Here is a 16,962-nt window from a genome sequence, read left to right as displayed (position 1 = left end):
AAAGACTCGATTCCTTAATTTTTAATATAAGAATATTACAATGATTTCTTCTCTTCAGTCATTATAAATTTTTTATTTCCTAGTCATTATTTTTGGGAAGTCCAATTCTCCATGTTGAACTCTGAAGATGTAAATTTGGGCAAGATAATTTGACTCTTCCTGTCAATCATTAATTTTAAAAATGTGCAATCTCAGCACTTGTCATTTCAATTTTGTTTGTGTTTTTTCTACCAAGTATAATTTCTGCAGTTTTCAACAAGATGTGATTCTTTGGTAAGATTTCAGTCTAAAACAAGTTTTACAGTGTGTGGTTATAGCCATTGTTGATTTTACTTTGTGTTGACTTTTTTTCAATTGGCAATATTCATTATGAATTGCATAAACTAATGCTAACTTATATGTATCTTTAGCTAACCCATTATGAAATTGAGGGCAATGTCCCTATGCTATATCCAGGATTCCTCCATTGTCCAGGGCGGATCTAATCTTTTGCTAACCTAATTCTTCCATCTGCTCTCGATCATTTTGTGAATTGTGTACTAAGTGTTCCTACACGTGGCAGAGGAAACAAGTGTTAGGTATCATAAGAGCTAGATCAAAACATCCTGCTTTCATGGAAAAGCCACCCCTACAGTCTAAGTGTTAGCATGTGCTTCTTTAGGGCTCATTTTAAAAATAAAACCTCAAGGACTGGTGAGCAAGCCACCAAGAGACGGGTGGCCTTCCTGATATTACAGAGCTACAGAGTCAGCCACCAAGAGAGGGGCAGCCTTCCTAATATTACAGAGCCACAGAGTCAGCCACCAAGAGAGGGGCGGCCTTCCTAGTATTACAGAGCCACAGAGTCAGCCACCAAGAGAGGGGCGGCCTTCCTGATATTACAGAGCCACAGAGTCAGCCACCAGCCATTTTCTTGACAGATACTAGAAGTCTGCTGTGCTCTGCAATCCTAAAGAAACAAATACAGAAATAATCCTACTCTACTTCTATTTAAAAATTCCACTCATTCCACAAATATTCATTTCTAAATATTAGGTGACTTCTGTATCTACATAACCACACTAGCTAAATCCGCTTAAGTTACAGATGGTATCTCCTTGTGGAAGAGAATTTATGTGGCTCTGTTGTACATGAGGAAAGAGAAAAGGATCTTATTTTCTCCAATTCCCCAGGTATAAATATTGTCCAACTAGCTGCTGCCGCTGCTGCTGCTGCTGCAAAAAGGCAATCTGGAGAGCTACCTTTAATGCAATCAAAAAGAAATCATAGGGACACACTCTGATTTTCTTTCTGAGCTCTGAAACTTTAAGCTACATTATTAACTACAGTAGTTATAATCCACCTTAACTCTTATTATAAAATATACCTGAAAAGAATAAAAATGAGTCCGCGAGTACACACAAATGCAACTCTGTAAATTATAATGTTACTTTCTAAACTTGATTTCTTTGAGGACCTACCCCAGAGTGGGGAATAATGTTTATGGTTGAACTATACAATAGCATTTACTGTGTGATGATAGAAAAAATGTACAACTCCACCACTTTCTAAATCTCTCTGTTGTTTTTAACATCAAACTTTGAGTCAGGTTTAAATCTTGTTTGATATTAATGCACTATTGCATACCCATGTCTGATGATCTAATAATATGCCACTGGGTTGAAAGGTCTGAAATCCAAATGAGGCCTGGAGGTGGTCAGTAGGTGGTAAGCCCAAATCAGTGAAACTCAATTGTCCTCCTCTGGAGAATGAGGCAGATCGCACAAGCTGAAATGCAAACATGGAATAAATTACTGGCATTGTAATCATTTCTTGGCTGAAATACAGTACCTTACCCTATCTCACTTTACTCAAACTGATTAATGTGATTTATGTAACCTCAGAAAGAAAGAGAGCTTACTTTTCTGCATAATAAGTCAGCAATCATCTGTAAGTTTTTGTGTATATAGTTGGTCTTCCTACTTTCCTACAAATTTAATGTGCAAACCTGAAAAGGTTCAGCATCTTGCAAGCACATGGGGAGTGTATATGAGCCAGTTCACTGTAACACTGTGTGCTATCAGAAAGAAGTCAAAAGTTGCTGCGTTAATGGATACGGAAGGTGGGTTGTCTGGGAAGCACTCCTTCACGAGGTTCTGAACTTTCACTTACCTTCCAGTCTTCCGAGCACTTTTTGGTTACTCCCACAGTATCATTCAATCTAACGACACCACTGGTTTTCTTCAAATTTTTCATGCAGCCTCGGAAAGCAGGCGTAGAAATGTTAAATCTGATTACGAACACAAAGGAAGAGATGGATCATGTCAGGCTCACGTGAAATCAGAGCTGAAACACTGTGCTCTTTAGTACTTTTCACCCATAAATGAGTATGTGTTTTATGTTTATCCTTTCCCATGGGATTCCCATAATGCTACTTATTTTATGATGCTGGGAGAACCGACTTCCTTTCTGTGTAAGTTTACATTCCCAGGTTTAAAAATGCAGACAACAATGTTAACAGAAGAATGGCCAGTGGCCGCAAAAGGTAAAGAGACAGAGAACATGCACAATATCTAGAACTGCCCGTCCCTCCCCCCTGGAGTCGCGGCATTGCGGGTGGATAGGACATGTATTAATAAGTTAATAGATGATATATGATATACATATATATTAATAAAGTAATAAATCATTTGTAGGAACCAGGAGTGCTCTAGAAAACTTTTTGCTCTTTTTTTTCTGTTCACTGTTAAGTTAGCCACTGTAAAGTCAGAAGAAACAAAGTGTTACTTTTTGGTTCTATTCAGTTATGAAAAATGTAGCTTGATTTAACCAATGCCAAGCTGAAACAATGGAACACATTGTCTGGGTTCATATGCTGCTGTATCTACCACCTCCTACCTGTGGGCAAAGGGTTATTGCCAGGATTTAAAAAATTAATGGGCCGGGTGGGGTGGCTCATGCCTGTAATCCCAGCACTTTGGGAGGCCAAGTTAGGTGGATCACTTGAGGTCAGGTGTTCGAGATCAGGCTGGTCAACATTATGAAACCTTAACTCTACTAAAAATACAAAAATTAGCGGGACGTGGTGGCAGGCACCTGTAGTCCCAGCTACCCGGGAGCTGAGGTTGGAGAATCATCTGAACCCGGGAGGCGGAGGTTGCAGTGAGCTGAGATCGTGCCACTGTACTCCAGCCTGGGCAACAAAGCGAGACTCTGCCTCAAAAAACAAAAACAAAACCAAAAAAACAAGTTAACGTACAGCAAGAGCTTGCAGCAGTGCATGGCACCTGGACGTGAATGCTCAGCAGGTGTTTCTGAGAGGCAAAATTGTGCTGCTCTGGACCAGCCAAATTGCCTGGGTTCAAGTTCTGTCCCTTCTGATTGAACAGGCAACTTTTCTCCATGCCTGTTTCCTCATTCAGACAATGGGAATATGTGAATCTGTTTCATAGGGTTGTCATAGTCTAAGAAAGTTAATATGTGTAACACACTCAAACAGTGTTTTGTAGAGTAAGGACTCAATGTGAGATCTTCAAGTTAGTAACTACTCCCATATTACTGCTCTTATATAATGAGAGCAATTTCTAAAGCAGCTCTTTCTACATGGCCCCAGGGCATTTCCCCTTCGATTTGACTTCTGGATCTGTCTGGAGCTGAATGCACATAAAGCATTCACACACATGACCTAACTGAAGTCCAGGCAAATATTTGTGTTTCTTAAACAAATGATGTACTAAGAAAACCCAAAGCTGATTTCATTCTAAAACCCTAATGCAGCTTACTTTTCTAAATGGAAAGGTGTCTGCATTCATTTTAATCCAATTCATTAGAAACAGTTGAGCTACGTGTAATAGACCTAAAATTAAATTTCATTAAAAGGAAAAGAAAGAAACAAATCCTCACTGGCATTACAGTATAAGCCTAATTATTTTATAAAGATGGCCTTTTGCCTCAGAAGAGGAGGAGGGTTCATTTCCATTCCTGGAGCTTGCCTATTTATACATGGTTTTAGGTCAATTCTTCTTTGGGTTTCAACATATCTCTTGGACAATGACATTCCAGATGTCCCTCTCTCCATAGATTATTGGTCAAAGAAAGAAGGTTGCAGAAAAGGAAAATAGTGGGAGAGAAAGGCAGTTAACAGATACAGACCACCTATTTTGCACGAAGCTCTATGAATCCAACTTACAATAAGCTTTTGAGGGAGGTATTTTCTCTTTTATATTATTTTATTTTATTTTAAGTTCTAGGATACATGTGCAGGAAGGGCAGGTCTTCTTATCTAACATTTATTGAGCACTGACCATGTGCTGACCTCTGCTAATTCCTTTACACACTCTGAATCTTCCAACCACCCTAAGAGATAGGCAGCTACTATGCCCATACTATAGATGTAGCAATGAGGCATTAAGAGGTTAAGGCCTTGCCTAAGGTCACACAGCTGGTAAGTGGTAGAGCTGGGGTCTGTACTGTCAGTGTGTCACACAGGTTAGTGAGGCTTGAAGCCCTTGCTTTTTACGCTTACAGTTGGTATTCCTGCAGCACTTGGAAGTGATCATGCCTTTTTCTAGAAGAGTTACCTACAGCAGAAGTATTAAAATGGAAGAGATTTACTTCCACTATTCCTGGGGGGATTCTTGTTACCTTGGCTTACCTGAGGACCTACAGTTCTACATTTACTCCAGGATACAGGGTCTGAACATACTTGCTAGAGGAATGTGATTGCACTGGGGCATGAGTTGTTGTGTTGGTGGGTTCCTGTGTTGGGGTATTTATGTATACTTTGGGCCAATCTGTCCACAAAAGCTTAGCCAGCTCCATGGCTGCTGCAGGCCGACTTCAGAGAGCAAAAAGAACAAAAGGCAGCCCTAACCTCAGTGTTGGGTACTTAGTCGATGTTCAATAGATCTACTTTTTGGATCATTTTCATTTTAGTGTGTATAATCACACTCTGTAAACAATGGTGTAGGTCCTCAAGAAAAATGCCCTTGTTGATGTCACACCCTCTGGCATTACCAGGGATGATTTGCTCTTCTCCTGGGTAGGAGATGGGATTAACAGAATGATTTCTGATTATAATCAGAAACAAGCCATTCCAAGATCTGGGTCCCCATTCCCAGAAGAAACACTACAGTGAGAGTGGGAAGAAACAAAACGTGCACAAAATCCCTTGAGCAAAGCTGATTTAGTGATTACACTTGCTTGCCTTGCTCCAGGTTAGGTTTGAGAACTTTGTCTAAAAGGTCCCTCCATTTATGCCAGGGACCAGAACACCTCCCTGCTCTGGAAGCGTTGGCTGGTTGCCCCTACAGAGCTTGGCTGTGGATTATCCATGGAACTCCTCTGTGCCCACCCCACCTCCCGGTGACTCATGCCCAATGGCAGTTTCAGGAATCTCTGGGCCACCAAAGACTTCACCACAGGGATGAGGCAACACCCAGAACAGCTGACTATTCCTTAGCATTTTGCTTTAGAGGGAGTGAAGGGCCAGTGAAATCTTTTGACTGGCCTCTATCTCCTGCATTTTCCATGTTCCAGTGATTTTAATAAAAAGTCAAAATATAGGCTGTGCATGGTGGCTTATGCCTGTAATCCTAACACTTTGGGAGGCAGAGGCAGGTGGATCACCTGAGGTCAGGAGTTCGAGACCAGCCAGACCAACATGGCAAAACCCCGTCTCTACTAAAAACACAAAATTAGCTGGGCATGGTGGCAGGCACCTGTAATCCCAGCTACTCGGGAGGCTGAGGCAGGAGAATTGCTTGAACCCGGGAGGTGGAGGTTGCAGTAAGCCGAGATTATGCCATTGCATTCCAGCCTGGGCAACAAGAGCAACACCTTGTCTCAAAAAAAAAAAAAAAAAGAAAACAAAAGGTCAAAGTATAAAACTTGCCCAGAAAAAGGAAGCAGTCCCTTGTTTGGAGGATCCCAAAATAAGTTACTAAGAAAATTCTAGGCCAGGCATGGTGGCTCATGCCTGTAATCACAGCATTTTGGGAGGCCAAGGTGGGTGGACTACCTGAGCTCAGGAGTTCAAGACCAGCCTGGACAACATGGGGAACCCTGTCTCTGCTAAAAATACAAAAAATTAGCCAGGCATGGTGGCACATGCCTGTAATCCCAGCTACTCAGGAGGCCAAGGTAGGAGAATCACTTGAGCCCAGGAGGCAGAGGTTGCAATGAGCCAAGATGGTGCCACTGAACTCCAGCCTGGGTGACAGAGCAAGACTCTTGTCTCAAAAAAAGAAAGAAAATTCTGGACTGGGCACAGTGGCTCACGCCTGTAACCCCAGAATTCTGGGGGTGGGAGGATCACTTGAGGCTAGAAGTTCGAGACCAGCCTGGGCAACACAGCAAGACCCCATCTCTACAAAAAATTGTTTTAAAAAAGCAAATTCTCTATGTATATGCATCTCTATATCTATATATTTCTTTAATGGATGGAGATGAAAAGGCAAATAAAGGTTGAGTGCTGAATTAACCTAAAGTTTTGCTGAGCCAAAACTAAAGCCACCTCTTTTGTGGTTCTACCTACTGCCCTTTTCTAGAAAACCTGGACTGACTGGCATCCACATCACTGTCTAGGGGCCTTGTGTTAATATCATGCAAACACAAACCACCACCAATGGGTTCCTTATTGCCTCAACTTGAGAATTCCTCCTGGCTCTGGGTAAGCCCACTGGCCTCTACCACCTCAATGACTACCTGGCCCTGAGCTTCATTTACCCTTCTTCAGACTGGCCTCCTTTCTGGAGGCCCAGGCCGTTTTGTGCACCTGCTTGTGGGCCTCTCCACCTGGCTGTGTCTCAGGCTCCTGGACTAAGCCTGTCTCAGACTTAACTTCTCACCCCACTCCTCTGTTGGTGTGTTCCATCTGCCAAGGGCTTAGCCAAAAACCAGGCATCATTCTTGACTGCTTTTCCCCTTTATTCCCCAACCCAAGCCATTGTGCAGTGCTGCCCATTCACCATCCTAAATATATTTGGAATCTGATCCCTGTTGCTCACCTGCACAACCACTCCTTGGGCCAGGTCACCCTCATCACTCACCTCTGTTAATATACTTGGCCTCCAGCCACTCTACCTGCCTCTGCCCTTTTCTTCTCTAATCCAGTCTCTGCCCTGCACTAGAGTGAGCTACTGAAAACCCAAATTTGGTCATGGCCTTTCTCTGCTGAAGTCCCTCCAATGGCTCCTTACTGTGACTTTCAAGGTACTCTGTGGTCAGGCCCCTGCTGCCCACATCAGCCCCATGGGGCATCCCTATCCCACTTCCTGCTGTACTCTAGCTCTTTGCAAGTTCATGCTTTCTCTATCCAGCTTTGGTGCTTCACATACACTGACTGCTAGCATCTCTCAGGTCCCAGCTAGAGGTCACTTTCCTGATGGCCCCAGTTGGATTAGGTTCCCTCCTGGGCTCTGTCAGCACCCTGAGCTTCCTCCTACGGCACACGTCACGTTCTCCTGTAGTGACTGTCTCTCTTCTGTTCTTCTCCAGGCTCCACCATGCTCATTGTTGCCTTCTTGGCACCTGTCACTCTGCCTGATGCCCATTAGGCACTCAATAAATCCTGTGTAATGAATGAATAAGTGGCAACTCTCAAACATACTCAAAAGTACTCGAAAAAACTGACTACCTTAAATGATTTTATTTTATTCCATTTCATGGAAATAAAATCAATCTTACTGACAATTCATAACTGGCTATTCATGGCTGAATTGCTATTTGATATTGATAATATTAAATATTAATATAATCTCACTGGCTCTGAATTTCTTCATTTGTAAAACTCAGGGGCTACATACCATGATCTGCAAGGCTCCTTCCAGAGCCCAGGGAGTAAAGATGTCACCCCCAGGTTCTGTTGAAGTGCCCAGCTTTCCCATTTGCATTTTTGCCTTTGGAGGCAACCCTGACAACTTTAAAACAAAGATTAGTACCTGACTACGTATAATGGACAGATGCCCACATGTATAAGGACTCTAGAATAAAGAATACCTTGGCATGACACCTTATAAATCATATTCTAGTTCCTTCCAACTGATGTATAAGTTAGCAAAAGAGTTAACTAGCTTCAGATCTCATACAAAAGTTATCATAACCTAACCTTCTGGGAGCACTCTTACTTAGTCATGAGGCTGCACTAATCCTTCCAGGATATGTTCTGTCCACACACTATCATCAGCTATCTAAAAGCCTTCCAGGAGGATACAAACAATCAAAATGTAAAAGTTATTTTTACGTGCATTCCAAAATGGTGGGATTTTTCCCATTCAGATAAAGCTTTACTGCCTTTCACATTAATTAATTCATGTGTTCACTCATCCAAGAAACAGTTACGTAACAATTCCACGCTCGATAGCATATAAGGAGCAGCTGATGCCGAAGTGAAGGAGACATACTGTCTCACATTCTTCCAGAGGCTCCCTGAAGGTGGCAACCTCAGCTTTCAGTTCCCCAGGGATGTCTGTCAGGCCTTGGGACGCCCACGCTCTCCTATGCAGCCTTCAAGGGCCCAGGGCCACAGCCTCTGTTCTACTTGCTGCCAGCATTGTTAACCCAACTATACCCTTCGTGGTCCCTCCCCTCCCGAGAATGACAACGGCAGTGACACACATTCCCCCACCCTCCTTCTTTCCACTGCCCAGTCTCCTTATTCGGGATTTAAATCTGTTTTATTCTGTTGACTATACTGTTAATATGGAAAAGTTAACTTTTTGTGTTTGTTTGTTGGTGGAGTTAAAAATGGCAGACCAGATTTTTTTTGGTCACAATCATAACCACTAACAAAGGCTTTAAATCTGGTTTTAAAAAAATCATCTTACCTTTCCCTGATTGCAATTGGAATTCCTCCCAGATAATATGTGCTGAAATCAAATACTTCACCATCAATTATAGTGTTTTGAACGTCCACATTTATCCACATACGCTTTTGGAGTTTTCCAATTTTGATCTGAATCTGAAATAAATGAGAGATGAATCAGCAAGCCAGCGAAAATAAGAGAATTCTATTCACAGGGGTTCAGAACTATCATGTTTTTATTTATCTTCCCCCAGATTCATTTATATACATAGTAGGAAGGCTCTGAGCAGTAGCATTTTTGGATAAAAATATGATACTAAAACATTTTGATAGAAATGTTTGTATTTGAAGTTAACCGTGTTTCATAGATATCATGTATATGTTATACATTTCATGCCGAAATGTGCAAATTTTAAAAGGATATATCCCTCAGTTAACATCCATAAGTTTATCTGGTAATAGGAAGTTTTATTTATTTATTTGGGGGCACTGACTTAATTTTAAAGGACTAAGGACATTTAACGATTCAAGTAAACAGACTCAAAAAGTGTACCGAATGGTCTCTGCCGTTGTTTATGGCATCTCCAACTCCTCTCTCTTTTGGTAGCTCTGAATTCAGTTTGTATCTCACCATGAGCTTGCCATCTTCTATATTTAGAGATATGAAGCGATCCTAGGACAGAGGAACAATGCAGATGACCAGAAGGCTTGGCTGAAGAAGAGGCAGAGCACTGGAACTCCCGTTACTCTCACAGACCCCCCTGCTCTCAGCTTCAGCTGCTGCCTCAGTGAAAAGGGATAATGGTGCTGCAACAGCAACCTCACGGGATGGGATGATGGTTCAATACTGTAAGTCACGTTAAACGTCACGCACAGTGGTTGGCCCACAGGACAGACACAATAAATGCTAGCTATGATCATGATTTTGTTTCGTGCGATCCATAACTGGTGTGTAAAGATGGAGACCGAAAAGATACAGATCATTAATATTATTTGAAAATATGAGTGCCTTTTAGAGAGAGGCGAGGTCTTACGCAGACCTCAGATACCTTCCACCATCTGTTTTCTGACTGATTCTTATGTCTCTGTCTCATTTGTTGGTTTATCCCCTTCTACCTTCCATGTCAGTGTTGGGGGTTCCTCGGGGATCCTACACAGGACTCCTTCCTCCCCACACCACTCCCTTTGCCTTGACAATCACAGGCTCTCCTGTAGCTCCAATCCAGGTGTACTGATGGGCCCCAAATTGTTCTCCCCAGCCTAGACCTGTCTTCAGGGCCAAGTCTGCACACGTGATTCCCTTGTTGTTATTGCTTTGCTTGCATGACTCACAGAGACCTCAAATTCAGAATATCTCACACAGAACGTATGACCTACATGCCTCCTACAGGCTGCCAAGCCTGCCTCTTCTTCCATTATACCAGGTGCATGCGCTCCCTGACTCCCAGCCTGCCCCCTGCATGCACGTGTGCAGCGCACACACACACATCACCATGCTTACCTTTCCCTTATTGCTGAGCAAGCCACAAACCTAGGAGTCATTTTTTTTCTTTCTCATCCCTTTATCAGAACCTAGGAATCATTCTTGATCCTTCCTTCTCTCCCATCCAACATAATCTTGTGAATTCTGCCATTCTTAGCTCTCTCTTTATGTCATCCCACCTAGTCTCAGCCACAACGTTTTTAGCCAGTCCCTGCAGCAACAACCCGCCGGTCTCCCCATGTACCCCCGAAAGTCCATTCCCCCCTACAGCCAGAGCAGTCTTTGAAAATGCCAGTGGGAGCCTGTGACTCTCCTCGGCTGTCAGGATGAAGCCTCGACCCCTACCAGATGCTGCGTGGCATCTGCCTCTCTCTCAGCACTGCCTCTGGCTCTCCAGCCCCGCAGCCACTGTTCCACTGAGTGCTCCCTGCCCTTCCCACCTCCAGGCCTTCTTCATGCCTCTCCCTCTGCCTGGATCCCCCGTCTTGCCTGTCCCCATGTCCTGTTCAAATGCTGTCCTCCTGATCTCAGAGGAAGCATTTCCTTTGCTCAAGTGTCTTTTATGTTGTACATCCTCATTTCACCCCCAAACTTTTCCTTGATACAGCTCTTCACAGTTGTGATGAAATAAACAACCTATTAACAGCATTCCTTTGCATATTCTTCCCCTCTAGATTATAAAATCCCGGAGGGCGGGAGCCATATCTGTCTTTGTCATTATTGCATCTCCATTACGGTGTGAAACATATACTTGAATCAGCTACTTCCCTAAGATAAGCTGAGCAATTTCTGACTTAGGGCTTGAAGGCTTTGCTTTTACACAGTTCCTTAATGATAAGAATGCCTCTCTTTGAGGTCCAGGGACCGAGTTCTTTTCTAAGAGGAAAATCAGTCCTTATCTGGATCCTAAACCTTGCCTTTGGGAGTCAGCTTAGGTTGATCAAACCATAAACAACAGAGTTACACCAATTTACTGAGAGTCATGAGCCATCCTACTTAAAGCAGATCTCTAGGTCATTTCTTATGTAATGGTATTATGTTAAGTTTTCTTATTATATGAGTAGTACTTCTGGTTCTTAGTCTCCAAGAACTTCAAATTATAGTACAAAGAAGACCTTGTTTTGTAAAACAACTGCCGTGTCCTGAAGATGCTGGATGACTTCTCTGCTCTATGTATCCTTCAGGCTGGCTGGGACCTTCCCAAACCATCAGAACTGGTCCAGCCTTGGAATCTCCTGAAGGGTCCAGACCAACCCCAGAGAGGAGAGTTGGACCGGGTCAGTGTCACCACCCTGCGGTAGAAGACTCTGGTAAAATCCCAAGCTCCTTATCAATCCCATGTTCTCGCACCACCAGAAAGCCTTTGGGCTCATCCACATTTCTTCAGAAATACTCCGTGAGAGCAACTACAGAAGCTCCTATTCACCGGAGGGTTCAACTCCAGGCCGGCTATAGGTATAAAGCAGCAAACATCACGCCAACTCTCCATCAACCAGCAGATGGCGCTGATGATCACTTGTAGAGTGTCACTTTGGACTTTTCTAACCTAATAGATTTTAGAGGGTCCCTAGGAATCTCAGCTACTTGAAAACAGAGAAGCTTCAGTGTCTTGAGAAGGCAAACATGCTGATAAAGACACAATCCCACACAGCCTGGTAAGAATCAGATCAAGACAGAAACAGCAGGAAGTCAGTCTAGATCTTAGAGATCCCAGGAAGTTTTCACATGTTTTGGGTCAGAATAAGTAGATTCTTAGGCAAGCAGTGGTTCTCAAATAACAAAACTGATAATGAGAATAGAACAGGAAAAGGGGAGATTTCTCCCACATTTTGGGGGGCAAGTTCTCAAATTCCTGATTATTTGCCCTCATTAAAATAGACATCAATGGAACAGAATAGAGAGCCCAGAGATAAAGCCACACACCTACAACCATCTGATCTTCGACAAAGTCAACAAAAACAAGCAATGGGGAAAGGACTCCCTATTCAATAAGTGATGCTGGGATAACTGGCTAGTCATATGCACAAGACTGAAACTGGACCCCTTCCTTTCACCATATGCAAAAATCAACTCAAGACTAATTAAAAACTTAAATGTAAAACCTAAAACTATAAAAAAAAAACCCTTGAAGAAAACCTATTCTAGACATAGAAATGCCTAGAAATACCATTATAGAAATAGGCCTTTGCAAAGATTTCATGATGAAGACCCCAAAAGCAATTGCAACAAAAACAAAAATTGACAAATAGAACCTAATTAAAGAGCTTCTGCACAATGAAAGAAACTATCAACAGAGTAAACTATCAACAGATTAAACAGACAACCCACAGAATGGAAGAAAATATTTACAAACTACGCAAAGGTCTAATATCCAGAATCTATCAGAACTTAAATAATTAACAAGCAAAAACCAAACAACCCCATTAAAAATGGACAAAGGACACAGACTTTTCAGAAGACATATATGCTGCCAGCAAGCATATGAAAAAATGCTCAATATCACTAATGATTAGAGACATGCAAATCAAAACAATGAGATACCATCTCATACTGGTCAAAAAGGGAATTATGAAAAAGTCAAAAAATAATAGATGCTGGTGAGGTTGAAAGTGGAAAAAAGGGAATGATTGTACACTGCTGGCGGGAATGTAAATTAGTTCAATCACTGTGGAAAGGAGTTTGTCTATTTCTCAAATAACTTAAAACTACCATTTGATCCAGCAATCCCATTATTGGGTATACACCCAAAGGAATATAAATCGTTCTACCATAAAGACAAATGCACGCCAATGTTCCTTGCATCACTATTCACAACGGCAAAGACATGGAGTCAACCTAAATGCCCATAAATGGTAAACTGGATAAAGAAAATGAGGTACATATACACCATGGAATACTACACAGCCATAAAAAAGAACGAGATCATGTCCTTTGCAGCAACATGGATGAAGCTGGAGGCCATAATCCTAAGCAAACAAACGTAGGAACAGAAAACCAAATACCACACGTTCTCACTTATAAGTGAGAGTTAAACATTGAGTACACATGGACGCAAAGAAGGGAACAACAGACCCTGGGGCCTACTTGAGGGTGGAAGTATTTTTAAGGACAGAAAAATTACCTATTGAGTACTACATTTATTACCTGAGTGATAAAATAATCTGTGCACCAAACCCCTGTGACATGCGATTTACCTATATAACAAACCTGCACCTGCACCCCTGAAACTAAAAATGTTAAAAAAAAAAATGTACATTTCCCAGCCAACAGAAAGTACAACTGGGTGGAGGAAAAGGATGCAGGTAACATTTACACATTGTTTTCCAGATCTAGTGGGTCATTTATAACAACCCAGTTATCTCCAAATTGCTAAACAGAATGAATATATTTGGTTGTATCTGGATGCTTGTTATAGATTACCCCGTTTTCTGCAAAGAACAGCAAGCCTCTATCCACGGTGGTCTGAATTGTCTGTCCAAAGGTTGGGATGGGAGCATGTGGTTGAGTTGGAACTCGAGCATAGCCCGTACCTTCAAAATAATTTTTGTCTGATTCTTCCTTCCTCCTGTCAACATTAATCATCATAAATTAGAACACAGCAGCAAATGATCACCATGCCAGTGTGCTTATTAATACAAGATGTTGCTATCTGAAAAATGGAGCCAAGAAAATGCAATCTAGTTGTCATAATTTTGTTAAAGCAGAGGAGACATCTTTAAAATGTTAAGGCAGCCAGCTCTTTCTCCTGGATGTGCTCTCATACTCTGACAATCAAACCCTAGCTCGACAAAGATGAGTAAGATACCCTTTTGGAAATGTCTACTTAGGAAGATGTGGTCTACCAGCTGAAGATTTTGAAATGTAAGAGATTATTAACTTGCAATGTAATTTTATTCTGAATAATAAATATTTGGTCCACCTCATATTAGAATATACCATGTCCTTGTAATTGTAGGGAAGGTTAGGAGTTCAAGGCAGCAATTTTCAAAAAGATTGAGGTGGAAGAGTACCAAAAAAGTCATGGCACATTTTATGAACCACTTTTTTCTTTTCTTTTCTTTTCTTTTTCTTTTTCTTTCTTTCTTTCTTTCTTTTTTTTTTTTTTTTTTTTTGAGATGGAGTCTCACTCTGTCGCCCAGGCTGGAGTGCAGTGGCATGATCTTGGCTCATTGCAACCTTGACCTCCCGAGTTCAAGCGATTCCTGTGCCTCAGCCTTCCAAGAGGCTGGGACTACAGGCACACACCATCACACTCGGCTGATTTTTGTATTTTTAATAGAGATGGGGTTTCGCCATGTTGGCCAGGCTGGTCTCAAACTCCTGGCCCCAAGTGATCTGCCCACCTCAACCTCCCAAAGTGCTGGGATTACAGGCATGAGCCACTAAATCAGGCCTCTAGATCAGGTACCATCTAATATTAAATATTTTGTGGTAGGAGGCACAAAAATTTTCATAAAGACTTTTTTCAAGTGAGAAAACTCTATCTAGCATTTCATACAAATTAAGAAGAGACTACCATAATTAGATTTTAGGGCAGGACTGCCAGTGTTGCATGCACACATACTTGAAGAACTACTGGCCCAAAGCAACTAGCAACATCAATAGCATCTCACTGGCCCATCCTTTATCATATGTAAAAGTACTGCAAGTTACCAAAACTCCAGTTACAGAGTTTCTGGTTTCTACATTTTATTTACCTTCTACAAGGCTCCACTTCAGTTGTGTTGAGATTGAATGTTTTTTTGAAGTTGTACAAGCTCAGAACATTTTCATTGAGGTCATCTAATTCAATACAACCTTTGTATGGAGGGAAATTTAGTCGACTGGGAAGCTGAAAATGAAATAAAACATCTTCCACCAATTGAACAAAGGACAATAATCAAAATAGTATCAATTAATCACTTTTAACAGTCACTATGGCATAAGGGTTAATTAAGAATGTGAACCCTGGAACAAGATGCCCTGGCTTTGCTATTTACTAGCTGTATGACTGTGGGCAAGTTATTACACCTCGCTGTCTCTGTTTCCTCATCTGTAAAATGGGAATGATCATGATGCTTATTTAAATTAACATACTTAAGCTTAGAACAGTGCACAGAGGAAGCACTCAATAAGTGTTAGCTAGCATCTCTAGAATGTGCTGTAAGAATGTGCGGTTAAATCCATTTTATATGTAATTAACAATTAGAGACATGAGGTCATCACCATACCAAATTAAAATTTTAATATTTAATTCAGTGAAATAACATTTACACTTACTTTAAAATCAGGTGGGTAACCTCCAACATAAAATACAACATTTTCAGGATCCAAATTAAGGAGTGTATTGCTATTTCTACCATCCATGTCATAGACTCCGGGTGTTTCTGGTTTACTGGATGTGGCTCCTTTGGTGTAATTAAGCCTTGCAAACTGATAAATTCTGTTTAAAATGAATTTAGATAATAAAGTTAAATGAAAAAATTGAGGAATTCAAAGCCAAGCCACTAAAAATGGGGTTCAGCAACATGTATACATGGAAGTTTGGTGAGCACAGGTCAGGTTCACGAAGAGCAACAGTCAATCAGACTTGTACCTCTGAAATTTCACCCGATCCATAACTGCCTCCTTAGTCTCACTCTTGGTCAAGATCTGGTCCACTTGGAGTTCAGCCTCACGGTCCCCCAGGTTGTAGACACAGGTGAGCTGGCCATCCACAACTGCCATGCCGATGTAGTCCCGGGAGGCCTGGAGACAAAGGGCCACCTCAGAACACTTCACATTGTGGTTTCTCAAATTCCCATCCCAAGAGGATGAGGATGCATTTCAAATAACTAACGGGTTTTAGGCAATAAGCCTTGGAGAGACAGAATAAACAAGGTGCAATATTTTATAGAATAATATAGAATGCAGAGTTAATAATGTGAGAGCTGTCTCTGCTCATGTTATAGGGCACTCATTTATTCATTCCTCCATTCACTCAATCTACAAATATGTGCCAAGCACCTACCATACAGAGGGCCCAGGTATGGACTCAGCCATCCATCAGATTTTAGTCTGGTAAGGGAGATAAGCCATTTCGCTTCTCCCAGTACCACACAACATCCTCTTAACACTTTGTGCATGCCTCTGTTGTCACACCTTTATGTTATCATGGTTAGTTATATATGCATCTTTCTTCCCTGCTAGAATGTGAGTGCCTTAAGGTAGAAACAAAATGTTTTAAAATCACGGCATAATATCCATAAAACTTACCATTTTAACCATTTTAAGTGTGCATTGGCATTAAGTACATTCGAGAATAAATTTTTGTTTATCAGAAAGCCAGAATGTGACACATAGTAGGTATATGGTATAAATTTGCTGAAGGAATAAAGTAATGTGCATTTTACCACAAAACAAAGCAAAAAATCATGACATAACAAGCTACAAATAAAATGCCAACCTCTTGAAGCATGGAAGAGTAATTAGCAATAGTGTTGATTTTAAGAATCTTTAAATACAAGATCCACTAGTGACAACTAACAATTTCCTAATTGGGCAGAATTTTTGAGAACCATATTTCAAGCATTTTTCTTCCAACAACTGAATCCTAACCCAGTGAGTGATTAGCTTTTCCTCTGACACTTATGTCAAAGAAATGTATTTTAAAAGGAGGGATTAAAAGCTAAAGCCAGCCATTCAAAATGCCTGTATGGGTAGTGAATTTACACTGATA

At 41.4% G+C, this 16,962-nt stretch overlaps 1 protein-coding gene and 1 long non-coding RNA gene across 4 annotated transcripts in view; one reads left to right on the top strand and one right to left on the bottom strand.

The window, feature by feature from the left end:
* Positions 1-16,962, bottom strand: part of LAMA3 (laminin subunit alpha 3) — a 268,808-nt gene that overhangs the window by 26,355 nt on the left and 225,491 nt on the right. For both annotated transcript variants that reach the window (XM_063597229.1, XM_024926324.4), the window contains 8 exons: positions 15,841-15,992; positions 15,525-15,687; positions 14,963-15,096; positions 13,686-13,830; positions 9,336-9,455; positions 8,805-8,938; positions 2,152-2,269; positions 1,627-1,767 (listed from right to left, as the gene is read on the bottom strand). In XM_063597229.1, coding sequence (XP_063453299.1) covers positions 1,627-1,767; positions 2,152-2,269; positions 8,805-8,938; positions 9,336-9,455; positions 13,686-13,830; positions 14,963-15,096; positions 15,525-15,687; positions 15,841-15,992 — 1,107 coding nt within the window. The remainder of the gene's footprint in view (positions 1-1,626; positions 1,768-2,151; positions 2,270-8,804; positions 8,939-9,335; positions 9,456-13,685; positions 13,831-14,962; positions 15,097-15,524; positions 15,688-15,840; positions 15,993-16,962) is intronic.
* Positions 1-16,962, top strand: part of LOC117976862 (uncharacterized) — a 63,440-nt gene that overhangs the window by 13,454 nt on the left and 33,024 nt on the right. For both annotated transcript variants that reach the window (XR_004667683.3, XR_010110106.1), the window contains exon 2: positions 9,441-9,631. This is a non-coding gene — a long non-coding RNA (uncharacterized LOC117976862). The remainder of the gene's footprint in view (positions 1-9,440; positions 9,632-16,962) is intronic.

The sequence above is a fragment of the Pan paniscus genome, chromosome 17, assembly GCF_029289425.2.
Source record: "Pan paniscus chromosome 17, NHGRI_mPanPan1-v2.0_pri, whole genome shotgun sequence".
In the NCBI taxonomy this organism is placed as follows: Eukaryota; Metazoa; Chordata; class Mammalia; order Primates; family Hominidae; genus Pan; species Pan paniscus.
The sequence above is the reverse complement of the archived record's forward strand: the minus strand, read 5'-3'. Positions and strand labels throughout refer to the sequence as shown.